We start from the raw sequence: 24,994 nt of genomic DNA, 5'->3' as shown, positions 1-24,994 counted from the left end.
GCGCACGCATCTGTCCCAAGTTAACTAGCGTCCTTATATCAAACCCCGCATACTCACACATTACATATCTACATACAAGGTTCCATAAGCTTTAAGGTATAAGATTTAAGTTTGTTCACTTAGTATAAATGCTGTGAAATAAAGATTATTTATTATAAGGTTTTATACATGATAAGTAAGCTGTGTTTGGTTTTGTACTGATGCGTACTCTTTCCACAGTATTCCGGTATCATCGGTGGGGAGATCGCATCATGCATTCTCAACTTATGGACCGCAGAGACTTCAAGCAACAAAATGTATATAATATGAGCAACAGTTAGGATGTTGCAAGTGGCGGGAACCCAGAGACCCCCAGTTGTTAGAGGCTGGGTTGGGTCTATTTGAATCAGCCTGTTAAACGCTCTGTAACAGATGTATCCCCCTTGGGAACAATGGCATCAGCAACAAACTTCTCTATTGTTTTGTCTATTCCTGGGGGGTATAAATGTGTGCGCTCCAACATTGGGTCTTAGTCTTCCTGCTGAATGCTGATTGACAAAGGGGTTTCTTGCTGATGCCTAACATCTGGTCCGGAAGCACTGCGTATGTATACTGTACTCGGGTCTGTATAATTCCTTTGCGCCGAATTGTGTCTGGATCAATAGCGTGTAATTGACTGTACTTTAACTTGAATAATACTTGTGCTTTGGAACCACAGATTCCAGGTCTGAAGTCTTTATTTACTGTATGATTGCGTACGCAAATTAGCGTCATCCTTAGAAGGTATAGGCAGGATATTAGAAGGTATAGGCAGGATATTAGAAGGTATAGGAAGGAGTGTATAGAGGTTCTAAGCCAGTATCGTTAGTTGGGGGCTCGTAATGAAGTCACTTACCTACTCCCACGGTACATACGGTTATCGATATTTCAGCAAAGGGTGGAGTGGCCACATGCAGGGTTTACCTGCAACCATTTTGTGCTGAAAGATCGTTATCCGTTTCCGTGTGAGCCAAGGAAGCTGACAAGAATCCAGGGACAAGAGAGGAAAAAGTTTGTTTTCCTTTATTGATAGAACCAAATGTTTAAAGGGGTGCCGCAGTATTGAGTACGCGGCTGAGTCGCAGTTTTGCACACAGCAAAGACGCACTTTTGCGTATGCAGCTAAAAAGTTGTCATACGGTTGTGTGGTAGTCGCATTATTGTGTATGCGTCTGGTCGCACAATAGCGTATACGTACTTCCGGTTGTGCTACCACGTGTTTATACAAAGCCGTTGAGGTTTAAATTTTTCAATTGTTATCAATATCTGGGTTAACGTGTGTTTTTCTGCACAGGAGAAAGTGTGTAACAGTGAGTATTTGTTGGTAGGGGTAACTTGTTCCCTAGAGTTAAAGGTACCGTATGACCTTTAAGGGCTAAGTGCTAGTCGCTCGGTAAGCAGCTCACCGTTCTATACACAGTAGCAGGTGTACATGTTGTCTTTGTTGTAGAGAAGTGCGTGGAAGTAGCCGACATACAAACTTCCATAGGTGTGGAAGTTGCCTTACTAAATCTTATCCGGGTGTGGAAGTTGCCTTTTTCAAATCTTATCCAGGTGTGTGGGCGCTGCTGATTTAAATCGTCCACAGGTAAGTGAAAGTATCTTGATTGTCTTTCACCAGTTTAAATCTTTATTGAAAAGCGTAGGATTTGTCCCAGAATGGGAGCAGCGCAAACAGTAGAGATGTTAGACAATGATGTGCTGCTAATGGAAGCACCGATTGGATCGGCCCGTCGTATTATACATACTAAGTACAGTACTTATGCGATAAGGTATTGTGATGTATGGTTTAAAATGACGATGAAGAGTGTTAGACCGTTTCCCAGAATTGGTAGTTTTGATAAAAATGTACTAGATAATGTCCCGATCACATCAGTCTGATGCGCTCCCGAGAGAAAAAAGTTGAATATTATGAATGTTTAAAATTGTGGCAGCATGAAGGGGATGCGTGGCTTAAAAATGCGCAAGCGACGCAAACTAGCGTCGCGAGTGGATTGCCAGAGAATGCATCCGTGACGCTAAATTGTAATACGGGCGAGCTGCAAAATGGCGCGCATGTGCTGCAAAGTAGCGTTGTGGAGAGTATTCACAGCAGTTACGCTCACCTCCCCCACCATATGTGGATGGAGGTGCAAGTACAGTTACCAAAAATACCCATAAAAATGTAACAAGCAATTTGTACCCTCTCTTAAGCAACCATAAAGAAAATGTTTATGATGTGGATGATGAGCCTATTGTAATGTCTGCCATTTCCCATGCTGTGCAGATGATAGATGCTGCATCACCATAATCACGAGTGGTGCCGCCATCTCCATCGGTAACAGTAAGGGAAGTGTTAACACCCTCTGCACCCGTAGAGGAAGTTGTTAATACCATACGTAGCAACAACAGATTAAACCCCCAGCCAGGTAACAAGGTCAAAGGTAGCAGCGCTGCCGGTCTGCATCCCATTCGGACAATAACCGTTCCGAATGGAAACGCAGATGCGAACGGTGTAGTGCCCACGAGGGAAGTGGTAATGCATTGTCCTTGGACAAGAGCAGAACTAAATTTGATCATAAATGATTTCCCCGATCCCAAAAAGGAACTAGCCAAATGTCAAAGATTTTTGAGAAATTTGGGTAGTTCACACGAGCCAACTAACAAAGATTGGCGTGTGGTGTTAAGGGCCTGTCTACCACGCAATACCGACGTGACAAAATAATAACGGATTGTGTATTGGATGGTGACGTTCCCTTAACAGACCAAGTAAACCAAGGTAACATTTCCCACATTGTAACTCAATTGGGTATATATTTTTCAGTAGTAGTTAACTGGAACAAAATTTTCACCATTAAGCAAAAGGAGAGTGAATCTGCAGAAGATTATTGTGACCGGGCTCTGCAGGCTATCACCCAGTACACTGGGATAGAAGATATTAAAGATAGCACTCACCACAGGTGAATGATAGTCACGGTACTCGTGGACGGTCTGAAAGAGAATTTAAAGACTCGGGTTCAGACCTCACAGCCTGGCTGGAGGGGAATCACAATAGATACCCTCATAGAATCTGCCATAGAACACGATAAAAACATCTCAAAGAAGAGAGAGATCCAGAGCGAAAAACTAATGGCTGTCAGTATCCAAGCTCTGGAGGGAATGACAGTAACATCACAGCCAACAGACACACTCGCAACTGCACACACACTTACATCTGAACAGATATATGCCCTCACTAACCCCACGCAACAACAATCACAGCTCTATTCCACTAACCCAATACAATCACAGGTCCCATACTACTCACAAACTTCATATCCCCCACAATACCCTTACCCTCCCTAGCCTTACCCATATCCACCACCTTTACCCTCTGCTCAAACCTCACAACCACACATGCCTTCACCCGATCCACGAACATGTTTTAAGTGTAAACAAACAGGACATTTAAGTAGAAACTGTGCAGTAAAAAGAATAGGAAACCCAAATCAGGGAAGACCTGGATATCCCCATAAGGGATATGCACAGAGACCATCAAATGTCCAGCAGGCACCAGTTCCAATTGTGGCCGTAAATGCTTTATTGGAGAACGGTAGCCAATGCTAGGGGTCAGGTCATACCTGTAGTCTACAGATGGTCAGGTTAACGGGAAGTACTAGGGAAGAACCGGTCATGATGGTTGATGTAGCTGGTACTGAATATCCTTTTCTTTTAGACACAGGGGCGACCAGGTCAGTGATAATATCTCCCGCTAATTTACAGGTGACCAACGAGACAGTACCAACAATGGGTATAACAGGTAAAGTGGAACATTATCCTTTAACAAAGTCCACATAGGTTACTATTGGGCCGCTGCATACCAGGCATTCTTTCCTTCTGGCTGCTGCGGCTCCTACTAACCTGCTGGGTAGAGACCTGTTATGTAAAATGGGATGTGTTATATATTGCACCCCTGATGGTGTATTTTTAGACATCCCAGAGAGAGTTGCACACGAGGTGCGGGATATGTTGGACACTCCCCAAAGGATAATGTATCACTCTACAAGTTTAAATGAAAATCCATCTCAGGTAGATGAAATGTTGTCCCAAATTCCAGATTCTCTTTGGACTAAGGATGGACAGGACACTGGATTAATGGCAAACGTAAGCCCTGTAATGGTAAATTTAAAAAGCGGAAGGCAAGCTCCAAAAATTCCCCAGTACCCACTAAAACAGGAGGTAGAGTTAGGGTTTTTTCCAATAATTGAGCGATTATTGCAACAGGGAATTTTAGTTCGTACAGCTAGTGTAGCCAACAGTCCCATTTTTCCAGTGAAGAAGAGTGGTGGGAGGGGTTATAGGCTGGTACAAGACCTTAGAGGTGTTAATAAGGTGGTAGAGAGCCAATTTCCTGTAGTGCCAAACCCAGCTGTCATCCTGATGCAGATCCCACCAAATGCAACCCATTTCACTGTCATTGACCTCTGTTCTGCTTTCTTCTCTGTGCCTCTCCACCCTGACTGTCAGTATCTATTCGCATTTACATACAGAGGTGTACAATATACATGGACACGGTTACCCCAAGATTTCATAGACAGCCCCAGTATCTTCTCCCAGGCATTGCACGACTGTTTACAATCTTTTCAACCTGCCAATGGATCTGTTCTAATTCAATATGTGGACGATTTATTGCTATGTTCTGACTCGTTTATGTCATGTTTGAATGATACTAAACTTTTGTTACTTCATCTCTCGCATACAAGACACAAGGTGGCTAAGGACAAACTACAGCCGTGCCAATCCAGAGTAAAATATTTGGGAAACTGCCTAACCCAGGGGTTACGACATCTTACAAATGATAGAATCCAGGCCATACAGAACATGACACTGCCGCAGAATCAACAGCAAATTCGTACCTACTTGGGAATGTGTGGATACTGTAGAATGTGGATCCCAGGTTTTTCTATTATGGCCTTGCCTTTACAGGAATTAGTCTCTTCCTCAAAGCCCGATCGTGTCATACATCCAGAGGAATCAGAGCAGGCTTTCCTTAATCTTAAGGATAGTCTGACAAAGGCTCCTGCATTGGGAATACCTGATTATGAAAAACCTTTTGATTTGTATTGTACGGAAGCCGATGGTTGTGCTGCAGGTGTCCTTACACAAAATCATGGTGATGCCAGTAGGCCCGTAGCATACTACAGTGCCCAATTGGACACTGTAGCAAGATCACTCCCAACTTGTTTGAGAAGTGTAGCAGCTACCGCTCTATTGGTGAGTAAAAGTGAGGACGTAGTACTGGGTCATGATATGATTGTCTACACTCCCCATGCTGTATCTGCTCTGTTGAACTCAGGGGGTCATTCAGACCCGCTCGCAAGTGCAGGACGCTCGCAAGCGGGTCGATGTTCCCCCTATGCGCATGCGCACGACGGAGGGAGCTCCGTCGTGCGCATGCGCGAGACCCGAATAACGACGGCCAAACAGTCGTTATGGGTCTCGCACTAAAGGGGGCGTGCTGTCGATGGTGACTGACAGCACGCCCCTTTAGTTGGCGTGCCGAGGGCGTGGTTGCCAGACGGAGGCGTTCCGATGGAAACGCCTACCGTCTGAGTCCGACCCCACTGACATCACTAGTGATGTCAGTGGGAGTGATTTTGGCTCTGATAGAGCCAAAATCACTCCAGGGCTTGCAGTAACAAGACCCTACCACAAGGGTCTCGTCACAAGCCCGATGGTCAAGATGGTCTTGACCGTCTTGACCATCTTTTTGGCCGCTCGCATATGCTGTAGGTGGTCACCCACAGCTATGCGAGCGGCCAGGAGGCCGCTCCATTTTCAGGGAGGAGGGCACTGATTCAGAGCGAGCGCTCTGGTCAGAGCGTTCGGCTCTGAATCAGGCCCTCAGCTCAAACCAGACACGTCTCTTCGGCTAGGTATACCAAAAGAGAACTAGCTCTAATCGCACCCACAAACATCACTGTTAAACGTTGCAGCACGCTGAATCCAGCTACGTATTTACCATATGTACAACATGATGTACAAAGGGTGGAAGGAGGCGAGTTGTTGGCGGGAGGTGAGTTCAGCGGACATAATGATACGCATGATTGTATGAGATATCTGAATCAGACATTTACTTCTAGACCTGACATACATGACACACCTTTAGAGAATGTGGATGTGACTTTTTATACGGATGGGAGTTGTCATAGACAAACAGACACAGGTGAATTATGTACAGGTTATGCTGTCGTAAATGACAGACATCATAGAAGCTAAACCTCTTGGTCCTCCTCACTCAGCCCAGATGGCAGAGTTAGTAGCACTAACTAGAGCGTGTGAACTGGCAGCAGGCAAATCTGCTAACATTTACACTGACTTGAGGTACGCGTTCAGGGTGGTGCACGATTTTGGGGCTCTAAGGCGTCTGAGAAATTTTATGACAGCAGCAGGCACACCAGTTGCACATTCCCGACATATAAAACATCTTTTAGAAGCAAACCAAGTGCCCAAGGCGATGGCAGTAATTAAATGTAAAGCCCACACATGTGAGGATGATCCGGTGTCACTGGGCAACAACAGAGCCGATGAAGCTGCAAAATGGGCAGTAGGGTTAAAAATGTTTTCTCCAACTGAAAAAATTATGTCTTTCCAAACAACTGATATGCTGAAATTAATTGAGATGCACAATTTGTGTTCAATTCAGGAAAAATCCATTTGGAAGTCCAAGGGATGTGGGCAAGAGTCCTCCTGACTCATCTGGGAAAACAACGTATGTGCAAGTTGGTGAGAGCATACTGGTGTGCACCAGGTTTTTCGTCACAAGCAGAAAAGATAGCAATGTCCTGTCTGACCTGCTTGAGGAAGAACATAGGGAAAGCGATCCCTACTGAACCGTCCCACATTCCACTGACTGATGGACCTTTCCAGGTGATACAAATTGATTTCATCAAATTACCACCCTGCAGGAACCTTAAGTATGTATTAGTGTGCACATACGTATTTTCTAAGTGGATTGAGGCCTACCCAGCGGCCACTAATACTGTATGCTGGTACGGTATCCCTAAAATCATCGAGAGTGACAGGGGTACTCATTTCACAGGTGATGTTTTTCAAAATATGTGTAAGCTGATGGGTATTAATAGCTCCCCTACCGACCGCAAGCCAGTGCCAAGGTAGAGAGGATGAACGGGACTATTAAAAATAAGTTAAGTAAAATCATGGCAGAGACTGGACTAGGATGGCCAGAAGCGTTACCTTTGGTCCTACATAGCATAAGGACCACTCCTAGACCCCCTCTAAATCTGTCCCCATTTGAAATACTGTTTGGTAGACAACCTCATTTGATTATAAGTCCACAGGAAGACTTGAAGGGTAACAACGAGGTAACTGTAAAGTATCTTATATCAATGAGTAAGCAGTTAAAGCAACAGCAGCAGAAACTGAAATTGTTGTCCCATGATATGCCTGAAACTAACTGTCATGATGTTGAACCAGGAGAATATGTTATGATCAGAAATTTCTTGCGTTCAGGTTGTTTGACTGATCGGTGGGAAGGTCCGAACCAGGTGCTGCTGACAAGTACTACATCTTTGAAGGTGGGTGAGAGAGATACTTGGGTCCATTCCACTCACTGCAAAAAGGTCAATCAACCGGTGGAGAAACAAGTCGGAGACAAGGCTGATAGCGTGGACATGTCGCTCGCGAGCTTGTTCCGGGAGGATTGAAAAGGTCGTAGTGAGATACCTGAACTAAGAGAAATTTGCAGGTCTTGTTGTGACAATGGACGGGCCTGCTGTGTTCATTTTCATATTCTCCTTTAGTGTGTTCACCATCCTGGTCGGTTCGGGAATATCCAGTTTTTGTGATGGGAGACCGATTGATGAAATGGGAGCTGATGGCAGTGCTGATGGAGTGGAGTCAGGAGGAGTGCGATGCCAATCAGGGGAGTGTCTGACCAATCTTAGTACTGTTATTGTTAAGAGAGCTGTCATTCCGGATACTCGGGGACGGTGTGGAGGTTTATCGTCTGAAGATTCCTGTATTTGTGAGCTTTGTGGGTCCCTAGTTCATGAGAACTGTATCCAAAGGTGCCAACCTAAATATAACCCGTACTGGGGTGGGTATCCTTTAGAGGATTATCATAGCATGGTAGCAAAGTATTAAATCAAACTGATTGCTGGGTGTGCTCACATGTGCCACAGAGGCAGCATAACGTAGGGTTGGTGCCATTTCCGCTGAATATCACGTAAATTTTAGAATTACAAAAAAGGGAAAACATTGGATGGAAAATTCCTCTCATCCAAACCATCTCATTTCAAACTCTATCAATTCCAAGTAGATAGATCACTTTTGTGTTTAAACATAACCAACCCCAATAAACCCGGGAGTTGGGAAGTGACGGGGAATAATCAGACGATGACCTTCTCACAAAGAGCTGATAATGAGTCCATAAACCATGATCTACTACGCTCAATTAAATCTAGTGGGAAACATTTTAGGTACCGGTATACATTGAGTTCCACCAAATAAATTATTGGTAAGGTGCCAGATGGTTATTGTGCTAAAATAATACAGCCAGAAACTTGCATATACCAGATGGAAGACCCAGAAATAGGATTATTTGCAAGAGAAATGTGCTTAATGATAATGATGCATACCATTCCTTATGTTCTCCCCGATAATGTATATTTTATATGTGGAAGAAAAGTGTATATGTGGCTCTCCCCGAGTTCCGAAGGTTTGTGTTACCTGGGAAGAGTAGTCCCAGAAGTTATGACCCTCACACATGTTGAAATGCTTGGTATACATAAAAATACACCATCACCATATCTTCACACACAATATGAACACAGAGGCAAAAGAAATATGATACCTGGTGACGTGCATAAAGCCACTCAGTTAATTAGTGAGACAACTGGCTTTCAAGTTTTAGTCGCACTGGATCCCACCAGGATTGCTCGGGGTACATTAAATTTTAGGTATATTCAGGAACTTGCTAAATTGATAGATAATATCACCGAGATGTACGATGACACATTCAGGTATACAGGGAGAGAATTGCAAGCGTACAAGAAAGAACTGCTGCAACACAGGCTAGTGTTAAATTATTTAACTGCTGTTACTGGAGGGTATTGCGTAACATTGGCCATCCAATTTGGAGTAAAATGTTGCACCTATGTCACCAATGATACCAGCGACCCCAAGGAGGTGATAGACCGAAAGATGGATGAAATCATGCAGCTAAAATGGGAGTTTCCTAAGAACTATAATGCTTCAGTGGCTGAAGTAGGGAAGAAGATAGAAGGATGGGTTTCATGGCTGAACCCAGTGAAATGGTTCTCAGGTCTAGGGGAATGGGTCCAGGAAGTGATCGCCAGTATAGGCAAATTCTTGATCCTCATACTGATTGTCATCATAATTGGCATATGTATCCGGTGTGTTCCTATTGTGTTGCAGTGTGGAAAATGTAAAAATAGAGTAAAATTCAAGAACGAAACTATGATGGTGGTCAGTAATGACAATATGAATACCAAGGTAAATATAGAACTGCATTACAACCCTGAACTAGGAAATACCATCATTTAATGTATTATATTTAGACGTGCATAGAATGTATTATTGAAATGTTATTTTTAAAACACCTCAGATAATGTAAAGTCTCAATTCCCCTTCAAGACTGCCTTTATAAGACTGGTGCATCCCCACACTTTTCACATGATCTTCCAAGATCTGCGGTGTGCGTATAATAGTAGTTTTATGTCCCCACCCAGAGACACATTATTGATGGATTAAGAACCACCTTGTGCCATCCCATAATAACACTAAATAGTATATGTAAATATAAGCCTAAATTATATTTTAAAACCAGATTGTGATAGCATGTTGTTTGCTATCAAAGGGTGGACTGTCGAAGCTGGATTATTGGCTGAGACAAGATCAGTTTAAAATTGAATCGCAGCAACGCCATCTTGCGACTGGCCACAAGACGCCATCTTGGAAATGAGATCGCAAGACGCCATTTTGCAAATGGCCACCCAAGCGCCATTTTAGATAAATTCACATTTAAGTACATATGGCGATATTACTATTAGCACCATGCGATTGCATCTTTCACCATTTCTCATATACACATTAATACGCACAATTGCACTGTTAACTAGTCGCATATTAGCGAATGCATAATATCCTATATGAAAACGCTGTTTTTTAGCTAAATGCGCACGCATCTGTCCCAAGTTAACTAGCGTCCTTATATCAAACCCCGCATACATATCTACATACAAGGTTCCATAAGCTTTAAGGTATAAGATTTAAGTTTGTTCACTTAGTATAAATGCTGTGAAATAAAGATTACTTGGTAACTAAGGTTTTATACATGATAAGTAAGCAGTGTTTGGTTTTGTACTGATGCGTACTCTTTCAACAGAATTCCGGTATTATCGGTGTGGAGATCGCATCATGCACTCTCAACTTATGGACCGCAGAGACTTCAAGCAACAAAATATATATAATATGAACAACTGTTAGGATGTTACATGAGACGGGAACCCAGAGACCCCCAGTTGTTAGAGGCTGGGTTGGGTCTATTTGAATAAGCCTGTTAAACGCTCTGTAACAGATGTATCCCCCTTGGGAACCAATGGCATCAGCAACAAACTTCTCTATTGTTTTGTCTATTCCTGGGAGGTATAAATGTGTGCGCTCCAACACTGGGTGTCTTAGTCTTCCTGCTGAATGCTGATTGACAAAGGGGTTTCTTGCTGATGCCTAACATCTGGTCCGGAAGCACTGCGTATGTATACTGTACTCGGGTCTGTATAATTCCTTTGCGCCGAATTGTGTCTGGATCAATAGCGTGTAACTGACTGTACTTTAACTTGAATAATACTTGTGCTTTGGAACCACAGATTCCAGGTCAGAAGTCTTTATTTACTGTATGACTGCGTACGCAAATTAGCGTCATCCTTAGAAGGTATAGGCAGGATATTAGAAGGTATAGGCAGGATATTAGAAGGTATAGGAAGGAGTGTATAGAGGTTCTAAGCCAGTATTGTTAGTACACACTGTGCCGATGGATCAGTCAACACAGCGGGCGATCAGGTAAGCTACAGATGGGTCCGCATATCTAGCCTCCTTGCGCGCTAAACATCCCTTCTAGTCGCGCCATGCCGTTGCGTGACTCAGTAGCTCCAAGTGTCTTTTCCGGCGACTTTTTACTTTCAAATGCATCTTATTCACACAGTGGATGTGAAAATGTAGCACAAGCAGCTTCTGCTGATTAAAATTATATGCAGCATGTCTATGTTCTGTGTGAGATTGCAAGTGTATCTGCATGTGAAATGCTACATTACAGAGTCAGCGGCTGTAACACTAACGGAGCGTTCTGTATGCAGATACACACGCACACAGAACATAGGCATGCTGCATATCATTTTAATAAGCAGAAGCTGCTTGTGCTTACTATTTGCATCACTGTGCGAATAAGACATATTTGAAGGTAAAAAGTCAAATGGAAAAGACACTTGCGGTACATCGGCCATTCCAATGAATGCCTGATATATATCGCCCAATGTGTACCCAGCTTTAGGCCAAGATTTATCAAAAAGTGATATTCCTGTCATTACTCGTTACTATTCTTAAATGGTGCTCCAACCAATCAGCTCCTGTCATTATTCAAACACATGACAGTTAGAAGCTGACTGGTTGGAGCACCATTTAAGATTAGTAACCAGTGATAATGTAACATAGAGCAACGTTATCACAGGCGTGTCATTGGAAGTGGTTGCATACACAGACGAGCAACCGCTCATATACGAAGCCAAAACACGAAAGGAGAAACTGCACCTACCATAAAGCTGGTACGAGTTTTGATGGTGCGATCAGTGGCGGCATCTCAGAACGCACCAATCGGTATTACTTCAGAAGCTGGGAGTGGGCATCTCAGTCCTTGCACATTCGGGCATATGGATTCACACAAGGGACTCTGTAGAAGCATTTGCATAAAGTCGCAGACAGACTGCCAATAGGCGTGCCTGTCTGCGAAGCTGTGCCGTCAGAAACAGGCCATTTATCTTCAAAGGGCATTCCAAAGGAATTGACGCTTTATACCATAATCAATGCCATCTCCTAGCATTAATATTCACATTAAATATGCGCCCCCTAGATATAAAAAAAAAATAATAATCTTTAAAACTGTGCAGCCATGTATACACTCAAAACAAAATTCCCTGTACATGGATAACGTCCTCTTATCAACATTCAAACATCCATCCTAATTCTTTTACAGATTACAGAAATAATCCTACAAAATAGAAGTGTAAGACTTTCATAGTCCAACAGCCATAAAAACTCACTTGGAAAAACTTGCCTTTCAAATGGCAGAAAAAGCAAGATAAATTATCTTAATTCGCAAAATTTACACACAGCAGATTCGACGAACGGCGCATGGGAGTGCGTAATCACCCGTACACACTGAGTGATATGGGCGATATATATTGTTCCAATCCGCTTCGGAATGATATATTGTCCAATATATCGCTTAGCGTGTACCCAGCATTACCCATCCTTAAAAGATTATTTTTTTTTTTATATAAACTTAACTGTTTTATCTCGGTATGCATTCATTCATTCACACACATTCTTTAACCAGTGTTCTCCACAGAAAATTTTTCCAGCCGGGTGGCATCAAGAAGTAGCCGGGTGGGGCTTTCGCAATAATTAAATGTTTTAAAACTTGACCTTATAAAGATTTGAAATAACATATTATATATTAATTCTCCTCTTCTTATTAGAAGTCCAGTCGTCTGATTATGAAAAAGCTGCAAAGTCTGTAGGATCTGGCCCTTTTTATACAGCTCCCAGATACTGTCCCCACTTGGAGGCTTCCAAAGTGCCGGGTGGTAGGCTGTTTCTTACCGCGTGGTGCACCTGCCAAAAACAGCCTGGGGAGAACACTGCTTAACCCACTCCAGTCTGGCTTCTGTCAACCCCACAAAGGGGCCCATACTAAAGTCATCCACTAATGATCACTTTTCCTTGCTCATCCTTCTGGACTGCTATGAAGCTTTTGACAGACTCTCCCTCCTGTACACCCTTCACTAAACCAGACCTTCATGACACTGTACTCTACTGTTCTCCTATCTTTCCAACTGTCCTCTCTCTACCTCTGCATTTTCCTCCCATTCGCTAACTATATATATTGGGGTCCCAGATGTATCTGTCCTCTCCCCTTTTCAGACCACCTCCCTTGGTGAACTAATGGGCTCATTTGTCCGCGGCCTGGGTGTCATTTTCAACTTCTTGCTTATTCTTCACTCCCCCTCCCAAAGCCGCCACTTGCAAATCCACTACATCGCCAGGATTAGACACTTTCCCATCCTTGACGCTACCAAAAATGTATTCTCTCATTATTTCTCACTTACAGCAACCTTCTCCAATCTGATCTCTTCTCATTGCCTTTTCCCCATTTCAATTCAACCTCAGGGCTGCTGTTGATTTTTCTCTATCCCGCTCTGCATGTCTCCCAACTCTGCTAAAGCTACACTGACTCCAGCTTGCTTCAGTATTATCATCATCATTTATTTATATGGCTCCGCAGTGCCTTAGAAAGTACATAAACAAATAGGTGACCAGTGACAGGATGTAGTTGGCATCCCGGCATGCGGGATGCCGATGGTCTGAATACTGGAGCCAAAATCCGACAGGTCGGAATCCCAGCACCAGTATCTCGACCGCCGGCATCCTGAAGGTAAGTATTGGGGTATTAGGGGGAGGTTAGGGTTAGGTAGCGGGGTTAGGCATTAGGGAGAGGGTTAGGCACTGGATAGGGAGTGTTAGGATTAGGGTGCGGGGAGGGGGTGGTTAGGTTTAGGCACTAAGGGGGAAAGGTTAGGGTAGGGGTTAGAAAAACACTTAACTGCCTTCCCTATGGGTGTCGGGATTCTGGATGTCGGGATGCCTGTCAGTATTCTGACCAGCAGCATCCAGGCAGCCGGGATTTCGTACCCAACCCCCAGTGACTAACAGTACAATACAATGCAGGACAAAGACACGGATAATATAAATTACTACATTAGTGACCATAACACTCACATAAACAGCTGAGCATAAGCAACCAAGTGTTAGGTGTCCTAGTGGGGAGTAAGAAGCAGACAAAAGTAGGGAAAAGCACAAGATGGTAGCAGGCCCTGCTCGTAAGAGCTTACATTCTAAAAATGTTCTAGTTCAAAGTCCACACCTACAATTTACACTCCCACACCAATGGAACTCGTTCACACGTCCAATAAGACTATTCACCAAACCCCTTAAAAAACCCACCTGACATCAAATACAACCCAACCGCCTCCTAACTCCTCCCCCCACACATACTATTTCACACAGATGCTGCTCTTTGTCCTTTTTGATATTGAGGAATGTACAACAGCTTCAACATTTTGGAAAGAAATCAAAGATCTAATTTTTACCATGATATGCAGGTAAGCGCCCCAGCCATGGTTCTGTCAGCTTCTCAATTACAGAACACCTTAATTAGGCATATGGCTTCCACAGCCACCTGCCAGATAACCACCAATTGGAAATCTCCAACACTACTTGTTCCTCAGTAGATTGTGGCATACATATTGGATGGAATATAACAATTCTGCTTTCACAATATGGGCAGCATGGCATCACAGTGGTTAGGACTGGCAACTAATCAGCTTCTAGCAATCACATTATAGAATGTATTTGATGAATGAGAACTAGAAGCTTACTGGTTGATATGGGCAAATTATTCACTTGTCTTCCTTAGAAAGTTTGATATGTATTCCCCTTAGATTCCAATGGGACAGGGACTGATGCGAGTGGTAAATATTATCTGTACACCACTGCATCACATGTTGCCAATATATAAAAGATAATAATCTGAGCCTACCATTTTAAAAGGAAAGGCAACAAAACAATTGCATGCAGACAGTGTTAGATGTGGGACTTCCCTTGCATCACCCCCCCCCCCTCCTCCTTCCCATGTTGGTACAGTACACCACTGTTTCCCAATCCTCTCTGTGTAATAATCTGATTGGTAGAGATTAATAGAATATTCCAGTATAATTGTTGTTTTCACAATCCTTGCCTAAGGCTATGTAGGTCTTTACTAATTTCTTAAAAGATTCCCGAGAAGTCGCATTGGGAGGACGCGTGCAGGGTAGATGCCCTGAATGCCACCTTTCATGTACTGTAACAATGGATGAACAGACATCTTAATTTGAATATACAGATGTGTCCTCAAAACATTTTCCTGAATTTAGTCTGGAAAATGTGTGTAGCCGCACGCATTCGCTTATAGTGTCCTATGATTTAGGATTAGTATTTTTGCAACAAAGAAATTGACATAACGTTGCAGATTAAGCATAACTATGTGTGGAGCAAAGCATAACAGATATCATTTGTATCAAACCACTGTCTCCTGCCTTTTCATCCAGTTTAGCAAACAAATTGCACACAGCAACTACATGAAATGCCAGTGTCACTATTCAGGGTTCCCATGCATTGTACTTTTGTTGCATTAGGGGTGCGAATAAGACATCATTTGTGAATACGTCTCCACATGGCCAAATTGCAAATTTGTGGCGTGCCAAACAAGGCTATTTGGCGTGGTTTGTGGATAGGTGCATGTGGACACATCTGTAACAAGGTGCTCAGAACATAGTTAAATCCACTTTCAAACCAAAAGAGGAGTAAAAAAGTGACACCTTCATAAAAGTAGAATACAGTACTGCATGGGAAAGGACCACACTAATGGTAATGCTGCATCAGGGTGAATTGTTCAACGTCATTGCTGGTCTATTTACTATAACTAGCAGTTGTCCTCAGCGTTGCTTGGGTTAGTTTGTTTTAGTCTATTCCCTCGTGTTCCATTTTCCCTGCCATGCTCTGTCCTCTCAGTCTTTCTCTCCTGCCTTTGTTACCCCTCAGACTTTTTCTCTCCTACCTCTTGTTGCCTTGCCCCCAAGATTCTTTTGGTCTCAGACTCAGGCCCGTATTTAATTTGAGGCGAAATGTCGGAATCGGCGAAAATTTATCGCCGATGACGTCATTTACGCCTATTTTCATTATCCCCATATTCAATTACATTGACTTTTCGCCCCTGCGTAAAGTCAATGTAAAAACGGGGATAAATATTCACCTGCCTTTAGCAGGCGAAAAAAAATGCAGAATTGGGGTTTAGGCTTAAAAAAATTAGCCTGCACCCTTGGGTAGGACCCCTTAAAATGATCTGTGTCAAAAAAAAATAAAAAATTAGGACACCCCAAATAAAAATTGTAAATTTGGTGGAAAAAAAAAATAGGAAAAACCACTTCTAAAATAGTTAAATAGATTCCAGAGGGGGTCAGAAATATGCGTCAGGTGTTTTCTTCAATGCCGGTGACAGCAGCAGGTGCATTTTTGCAGAATTTAAAAAAAATATTTTAGAGACTTAAAAATATGCTTGCACCCATTTTCATGTACCCCAAATTTGATGGGACCATTTATAAAAACTAAAAAAAAAAAACCTAAGTGCTCTTCTGCATCACTTCTTCCATGTCGGGAAAAATAACCACCTGCCGCATCTATTTAAAAAGCTGACTTTCTTCTGCAGGTAAAAAAGGGGGTTACCCATAGTGATCCCCGAGGTCTGGAAATCTTTAGAAGGGTCCTACAATTATTTCCCGAAAATTCCCGTTTTTTGGTGATCCAAGTTTCGCCTGTTCCCGATTTTGCCTACTTTGGAATTGAAAACGGGGAATAGCGGGAAAGCACGTGATACTTTTCCGCCTGGAAAACAGGCGAAGGAGGCGAAAAGTCCAGCAGGCAAAAAGTCTGGACTTTTCGCCTCAAACTGAATACAGGCCTCAGTGTCTTTCTACCCCCTCTGTTTCTATTCCACCTACCAATACCTCCAGTCCTACACGTGCCCAGGGCCGCCATCAGGGGGGGGGGGACTGTCGGGACTACTCTCCCAAGCCCGGACACTCTGACAGAAAAGGGGGGCCCGGACCACTACTACCACCCGCCCGCCGCTACTGTGGACGAATGAGAGTCCGCCCCCTAACCCCACCTTTGCTTCCTTGTCCCCAATGTGAAAGGAGCCCGCCGCGAATGAGGTGCCTGCTGTCCGCTCCTTCTGGCAATGTAACTTTATTGTACATAGGCAGGAGTGGACGCTGGACAGGCCACCCGTTGATGGCGGGCGGTGGGCTCCTTATCCGGCGACCGTGATGTCATTGTCACCGCGCGCTAATGAAGAAGAGGAGCCGCATAATCACCAGCCTGACCCTGGAGCAAAAGGGTAAGATTTATATGCTCTCTGGCTGGGGGAGAAGGGGGCTGCAAGAACACTGTGCCGGGCCTGTATGTATATGTATATAGAGATATATATTATATAAGGTACCTTTGGTGCGCTACAACTTTGAGTATTAATTGAATAGAAGAAATTTCCACCACTTAGGAGGATTTATTGCAATGTTAGCTGTTGGTCAAACACAACCTTCTAGTTAGTCTTCAAATCACCATAAGTTTATGTTTTGGATATTATTCATAAAATAAAAGCCCTATGGTAGCACATAATTCTTATACCTGAATATTTTATTCTTGGTATATCAACAGTTATAGCTATAGCTAGCTGACCCTTGAGGAAGGTGGCAAGACCGAAACAGCTGTCGGGCTGGGAGCTATCAGTATGCCTGTATCTAAACTAGCATGATAAGTATCAATATCATATTGAACTTTATGGAATGCAGCCAAATGCCTTTTTCCTATTGAAATAAATGTACTGGGTTTTTTTGCTACAAAGCTGGTGTGCTGGTTTGTGCTGTCTTTCTCTTTGGATGCAGTTCAAGCATTGTTTTTGGATGATTATTTACCTCGCACCCGTTTCATGACATTATCGGGCATATTCAAGTAAACCCTGCGGCTAATTGTCACGCTGGTGGTGATTCAATAAGCGGGGATTCCATGTGCGGGTGTCCACGAGACCCCGCGCACGAATCCCCGCTGACGGGCTTTACCTCGCACCTCATGTAGGTGCGAGGTAACAGCTGCACGAAGTCGGCCTTGCGCGCGTCATAAAAACAAAGTTTTCGCACTTCTCGCGGAAAGTGGAAACAGTGTGTTCTCGCGAGCGAGGGCTCATTTACTGGCGCGGGGAAAAAGCTATTTTATTGAATAGCTTAACCCCGCGCCGCGGGACATTCGAGCCTCAATTGCTCGCGGGAGAAGTCCCGCGGGTAATTGAATATGCCCCTAAGTGTGCGATTTTCTATGGTCTGATATATATATATATATATATATTACACATACACACACACACACACACACTTGTGTGTGTGTACCAGGAATAAATGCTGCAGATGCAGTTGCATGCCGATTTATAGAGCCGTAAGCCGGGGAATGCGGCCATAGGTTTTCATATTGTGGGGGGGGGGGGGTCCTGCCTATTTTGTTAGTCCCGGGCCCCACAATTTCTGATGGCAGCCCTGCACGTGCCTATCATCTTCAGCTGCCGCCGCTGCCTCCATCCAGTCACCAGTGGATTGCCATCGGCCAGGTGGGTGCACATCTGTCCCAGCGTGTGCCATATATTTGGCAGGTGACCAGTGACATCGGAAGGTGCCAAACTATTCATGCAACGTCCAACATGAACGCATGCCTACCAACGCAATATAGGGATGGCCATTGACCATCCATGGTTATCAACCATTAATGGTTAAATTAACAGTCATGCTTATTAGAAAACGCTATACATTAAAGCTATATACCCCAGCATGGTGACAGCAAGAATAACATCGTTTATTACATTTGTATAATGTTATCAGTAACAATTACTTTTTAAAATCCTTAAACCAACCACCAGCTGCAGAGAAGCTGGCCCAATTTTGTACCAGAACAGGGAAGGAAGAAATAGGCGCCCAGCGCGGTATATAGAAAAGCGGGGCTCCTCTACAAGAACACTGGTAGTTACAGTACTGAGAGGAAGCGCCGGCACTCACCAGTCTCTCGGACACCACACACACACTGACAGCACCGCCGCTCCTCCAACAACATGTGCAGCTGCCCAAACCCGGAACCTAGCGAGCGCATCACGTCCTTCTCTGTGACGTCACGGCGCAGCTCCGCCCTGTTGACTGGACGCGCAGTTGTTGCTAGGCGACGGCCCGCTTGCATAGTTACCAACTACGGTGCATCGTGCAGCATCTTTCAGTGATCGCCGTCCAAGCACCGGGAGACATGAAGCGCAAGTGTATCTGCGAGATCTGCACCTGCGGGTATGACAATGACATCAGCCACGCTAGGGGGCAAGGGGGGCTGCACCCGGGCATAGGGGCATAGAGAGCAGCAGGGGGGCTTCTCTCCAGCCTGAGGGACTACAAGTTCCAAACTTGCAGCTCAAGTGACAGACAGACACAGGCAGCCCAGTCTGGTATAGCTAGGACAGGAATACTATGTATTATCATACTGTTATTATTATATATGTCTGTAGGAATTCCATGCTGTTTCTGTATAGGAGTTACAGTTACACTACTGGTGAAAAGTTTTAAAACACCCCCATTTTTCCAGTCGTTATTGAAATTTGCACCGTTTACTGTCTCAGGGCCTGATTCAGAGCCGGACGCAATTAGCACTCGCTCGTCCAGAAAATAGGGGTGGCTATTCAAATGAACCATTCGCTCTTTGCGGTCTGTTCACGCCTCTATGTCTGAACGAGCGAACAAAACTTGCGGTCGTTTTTTAAAAAAATACGCCCCCTGGCCGCTCGCATCCTACGTCATATCCGCTATTTATTAGATTAATCGAGTACATCGACCAGCGTATGAACTGCTCGCTATTCTTGTGGTTGGTTTTTGCTACCACAATTTTGCGAGCAGTTCTGGCTATAAAATAACCCAGTGACGTGGTCAATGACGCTGCTGTATTAATTATGCACACCCTTAAAATGCCCGTTTTGACCTTTAAGCACGCCTGCGTTCGGATCTCCACTCCCCGTTTTCAAGCACCTTCCCTTGTTACCACCCACATACGCCTCATTCTGTCACTCAAAATAGCAGGCATTCGCTATTTTGCGAGCACACGATTTTCGGCCGCACTGACTGGTTCGCGCATGCATATTACGATCCGTACGCATGCGCAGTTGGGCAAACATCGCTCGGAGCGAACGAGCGGCTCTGAATCAGGCCCTCAGTGTACTATGAAGCTAATGCAAAGAACAAATAAACAATTGGAGACCAAAAATAAATAAATAAGAAGTCAGAGAGTAACTTTAACAAAATTTAAACTGAATGTTTAGCTCATCAAAGTAGCCGCCTTTTGCAGAGATAACCGCCAAGCGCCCTTTTGGCGTTCTTTCTACAATGGAAATCAAATAATGATCAGGGAGTTCTTCCCAACATTGTTCCCACAAATGTGTTGCACTTGTAGATTACTTTGGGGCTATTTTGCTATTAAAAGCATTGCCCTTTTACATTTTGGGCTTAAACATACCAGGAAGCAGGGGGCTTAGTAAATAAACCCCACACACTGAGGAATCATTTTTTCACCTACTCAAAGGGGTACAAGAACCCTGCGTGATGATTTAAAATTTTGATTCATCAGTCCGTAAGACCTTCTCCCAGTCTTCAGTAGTACATTGGTGGTGCTTCATGTCCCACACAAGCATATTTTTATTGCTACAGAATGTAAGTTTTTAACATATTACTTATTCCCTGAAAAAAAACAACCTTTTTTATATCACTCTCAAAGGTACATTATATTTTACATTTTTGCTAACCTAAACTTTTTATAATTATTTTTAACCTTTAACAGTTTATCGCTTGGCAAGATTTACACTTAATTGAGTGCCGCTTTCAAATTTTTACCTGAAACCCGCCGAGAAGTGTCAGTTTATAAAAGCTGCCGCTTCGTAAATATAGCTCGTAGTGTACATACTATGTGTGTATAGGAATTACATGCTGAGCCTGTTTGTGTATAGGAATTACATGTTATTTGTGTATAGGATTTTTATACTACTTGTATACTGTAAATACATGCATATAATTGTATATCACAGTATAACTATGCATCTATTCTAACTTAATTTTCTATAAAACACTACAGTGTATATATTATGTACAGTATGTATATATACAGATGTATCCTTACACATTTTTTCTGCAGTCACACCAAGAAGCCCCACTTGGTGCGTCAGGTTCCGTGAGACTCTGCTCACGTCTGGCGTCTTTTTCCTCGAAAATGTGTCTAGGACGCAAGGCGATGCAACTAGGATGCATCTTCAAACTGTGCTGATTAATTTAATATGCAACAATTGTATACCTATGTGTGACTGAGTCTCTGGGGGCGAGTCAAATGTTTTTTGGGGCGTGATAATTAATGAGCGCCCAGTTTGATATTCAATTGTTCTGGGCGCTCATTAATTATCGCCGTCTTCGACGACTAAAAGACGAGGTTTAGCCATCTAAAACAGCTAAACCTGTCTTAATTCCTGGTTAGTTAGCACACCCTAACCAGGGTGTTTCAGACACATTTATGCTCTCGCACTCCTGAGTGCTTGCAGAAATGCCGGCGCCGGCGGCTATCGCGCCCTGACAGAGCAACAATTGAATTGCTCTGTCGGGCGTCTTAAAAAAAAAAGCAGCTGGCAGAACATTTGAATCGCCCCCTCTGAGTCTGTATACGAAGTGCTACAATGTAGTAACTTTTTTCATTTCAAGTTCCATTGTGCTTCACATTTAGGTTCGTATTCAATTCGGGAGCGAAAAGTCCTGCATCGGAGCTTTTCTCGGGATAACTTATCAGGCACGTGGCCGCTCTATCCCCGTATTCATTTTAAAATGAGCGAAACGAGACCCGGCGAATTGGGATCTACGAAAAAAACAGGAATTTTCAGGAAATAATTGTAGGACCCCTCTAAAGATATCCATATATGGGGGATCACTATGGGTACCCCCGTTTTTGCCTGCAAAAGAAAGTCTGGTTTTTAAATAGCCGCGGCCGGTGTTTTTTCCCGACATTGAAGAAGTGATGCAGAAGAGCACTTAGGTTTTTTTTTCCATTTTTTTTAAGTGGTCCCATCAAATTTGGGGTACATGAAAATGGATGCTAGCATATGCACCTGCCGCTAATAGCCTATTCTAGAAAACACCTGCCGCATACTTGCAGAATAGCCCTGAACCTATTTCCCTATTTTTTAACACTATTTCCCCTTTTTTTTTTTTCACCCCAAATTTTAAATTCATTTTTTAGGGGTGTCCCTAATTTTTTTTTATTTTACTTTTTTTGACAAAGTTTATTTTTAAATGACATTCCCAGGGGTGCAGGCTATTTTTGTAAAGCCTGCACCCCTAAACCCCAATTCTGCACTTTTTTAGCCATGTAAAACACGGTGAAAAGTTATCCACGTTTTTTTTCAAAGCCTTTTCGAACCTGCGAAAAGTCTTTGAAATTGAATACGGGGATAACTGAAACATGCGAAAATGACGTCATCGGCGATAATTTAACACCGATTCCGACTTTTCGCATCCAAATTGAATACCCCCCCCATAGACCCATGTGCACACAGATACACAAGTGTTGCATATCAAATTAATCAGCACAGTCTGCTGGTGCATCCTAGTCACATCATATTGCGACTGAAGGCCCCCATACATCACAGAATGATTGCAGCAATCGTGCAATTTGCAATCGATTGTGTATAAAAATCTTTCCCTTTTTCAATCGATTGTGGCAATTCTGCAATCTGCAATCGATTGAAAAAGGGAAAGATTTTTATACACAATCGATTGCAAATTGCACGATTGCTGCAATCAATCTTTGATGTATGGGGGACTTTAGACACAATGGGGTAAATTTACTAAGATGGGAGTTCTATTACGAAGTGATGTTGCCCTTAGCAACCAATCAGATTCTACTTATCATTTATCTAGCACCTTCTAGAAGATAATACCTGGAATCTGATTGGTTGCTATGGGCAACATCACTTCTTAATAGAACTCCCATCTTAGTAAATTTACCCCAACGTCTGCAAAAAAAAACGCCCGGCGCTAGCAGAGTCTCACGGGACCTGGCGGCTCACTTATGCCAGGCCAGTCGCGCTGCGTCGCGTATTGAAGCTAGATGTAAGAGGACACATCTGTACAGTGTAAAGAATGTCTATTATAGTTAAAAGTGGTGATAGTGCTGTGTTTATTACTTGTCTTAAGTCATCACTTTGTACTTTTTTCCACAATGGACTTAGGGCCTGATTCAGAGATGGTTGGTAATACAGCCACGTTCCCAGACTCTCGCATTAGCGGTTGCGGGAATATGCAAATACTAATCTCAGTCTTCCTTTGTGCTCGATAGTGCAATAGATTGTACGAGCATTGAGACGCCCACTTTCAGGCTGTGTGGTTTGTGCATGGAAATTGTAAACACTCCACCATCAGCGCAACATTGGTCGCACCACCGACATTTGCGGTAACCTAGGGTCTAATCTAGCAACTCTCCTCAAATCCAACTAAACGTGGCCGCTGAAGCATTGGATTTGCGATTTGGAAAGCAGCAGCATTCCCAGACACACCCGTGACGCTCCCATAAGCCCATGAAATGGCCCCTTTTTGCGATCACTTTAGGTCCCCTCCCAGTCTCCACCCTGAAATTCCCAGGGATGACACATTACTTCTCAAGTGACACTGATATTGTAACAAACGTCAATTGCGAACGTCATAGGACATTTGCTTTCACGCATGCAGAATAAGGGCTTTCTGGACTTTTTGCGCATGCGCAGTAGAAAAACATCGCTCAACTACGTAAACATCACCACTGTTTCCATCTCTGAATCAGGCCCTTAGTCAGTATGTTGTGTTATGACAGGGCCGTAGCTAGGGTAGTGCGGCCGGTGCCATCGCACAGGGCACCACAGGTCAGGGGGCGCTGTTTGGGCCTGTCAAATTTCTACAAGTGAGAATGATAATAATCATTCTCACTTGTAGCTTCCTCTTATTTCATCCCCAGCATTTCCTGGCCTCTCCTATCTCTTCCCTGGCCCTTCCCCATGAAGCCATGGCCCTTTTTTGGGTGCATTATGTCCCTTTGAAAAATGAGGGGGGCGCCAATGCTCTTTCTGGCACAGGGCACCAAAAAGTCTAGTTACAGTTCTGTGTTATGAGATGTACGATACGGCCTGGTAAGAGGCTTTTAGTACTGCCTGGAGAGGGGCCTAGCATAGGAAACAATCTGCGAGCCCTAACTATCAGATAGATAAAAACAAATAATAATTGTTAATACAGTCCCTGATTTACCGATCTGTTTTCTGAGATGGAGACTTTGGGCTAGATTTACTAAATGTTGGTTTTTCAAAGCCACTGACAACAGGAATCAATGCTAAACCAGCCTAGTTTAGATTGGTTCCTGTTGCAGTTTTAAAACTATTAGCCAAAGCCACTTTGAAGAACCAACATTTAGTAAATCTACCCCAAAGTCTCCATCTTTACGATGGCTAACCCTGCAATGGTGAGGATCTGGGGCCTGATTCTCAGACGGACGCAGAGGCGTCCATGTGTGCGTCTTTTGCGGGTCGCACATCAGCGACGTTATGCTAATACTGCTACAAGCCCTTCCCTTGTGTACATCTGTGTAAGGACTGAGATGCCCACTTGGGTGTCCCCAGACACTACAATCATGCTTGGTGCGTCTTTAGAAACCACCGCCGCGCCTTGGAAACATGCATCAGTCCAATGCTAGGTGCAGATTCTCCGTCTGAGTACTGTATGTCCTCCAATATGAGCCATTAAGCATTTGTGATTAAGCAAACACTTCAGCAACACAACCGCAACACTTTCATAAGACACCCAAAAGATCGACCAGCTTCATCCGCCTAGATAGCCACCTCCCAGTCACCACCAAGGAATGTCCAATATATTTTCAAATCATTTCTGCGTGCGCCTGAAATTGTTACTGCAGCTCTGTACCAACACAATTGGAGCACATGCGCGGTGCGACTAAGATGCATGTGCAGCAAATAAACCCT

General features: G+C 43.7%; 2 protein-coding genes across 2 annotated transcripts in view; one reads left to right on the top strand and one right to left on the bottom strand.

The window, feature by feature from the left end:
* The window catches only part of EFL1 (elongation factor like GTPase 1), a 363,676-nt gene extending 344,616 nt beyond the window's left edge, over positions 1-19,060 (bottom strand). Inside the window, exon 1 of the mRNA XM_088472852.1 lies at positions 18,984-19,060. The gene's annotated coding sequence lies outside the window, so the exon portion shown is untranslated. The remainder of the gene's footprint in view (positions 1-18,983) is intronic.
* Positions 19,061-19,184: 124 nt separating this feature from the next.
* The window catches only part of SAXO2 (stabilizer of axonemal microtubules 2), a 45,896-nt gene continuing 40,086 nt past the window's right edge, over positions 19,185-24,994 (top strand). The window contains exon 1 of the mRNA XM_088472994.1: positions 19,185-19,259. Within this exon, the coding sequence (XP_088329120.1) occupies positions 19,222-19,259 (38 nt within the window). The 5' untranslated portion in view covers positions 19,185-19,221. The remainder of the gene's footprint in view (positions 19,260-24,994) is intronic.

The sequence above is a fragment of the Taudactylus pleione genome, unplaced genomic scaffold (assembly GCF_031769625.1).
Source record: "Taudactylus pleione unplaced genomic scaffold, aTauple2 ptg000129l, whole genome shotgun sequence".
Classification (NCBI taxonomy): Eukaryota; Metazoa; Chordata; class Amphibia; order Anura; family Myobatrachidae; genus Taudactylus; species Taudactylus pleione.
The sequence above is the reverse complement of the archived record's forward strand: the minus strand, read 5'-3'. Positions and strand labels throughout refer to the sequence as shown.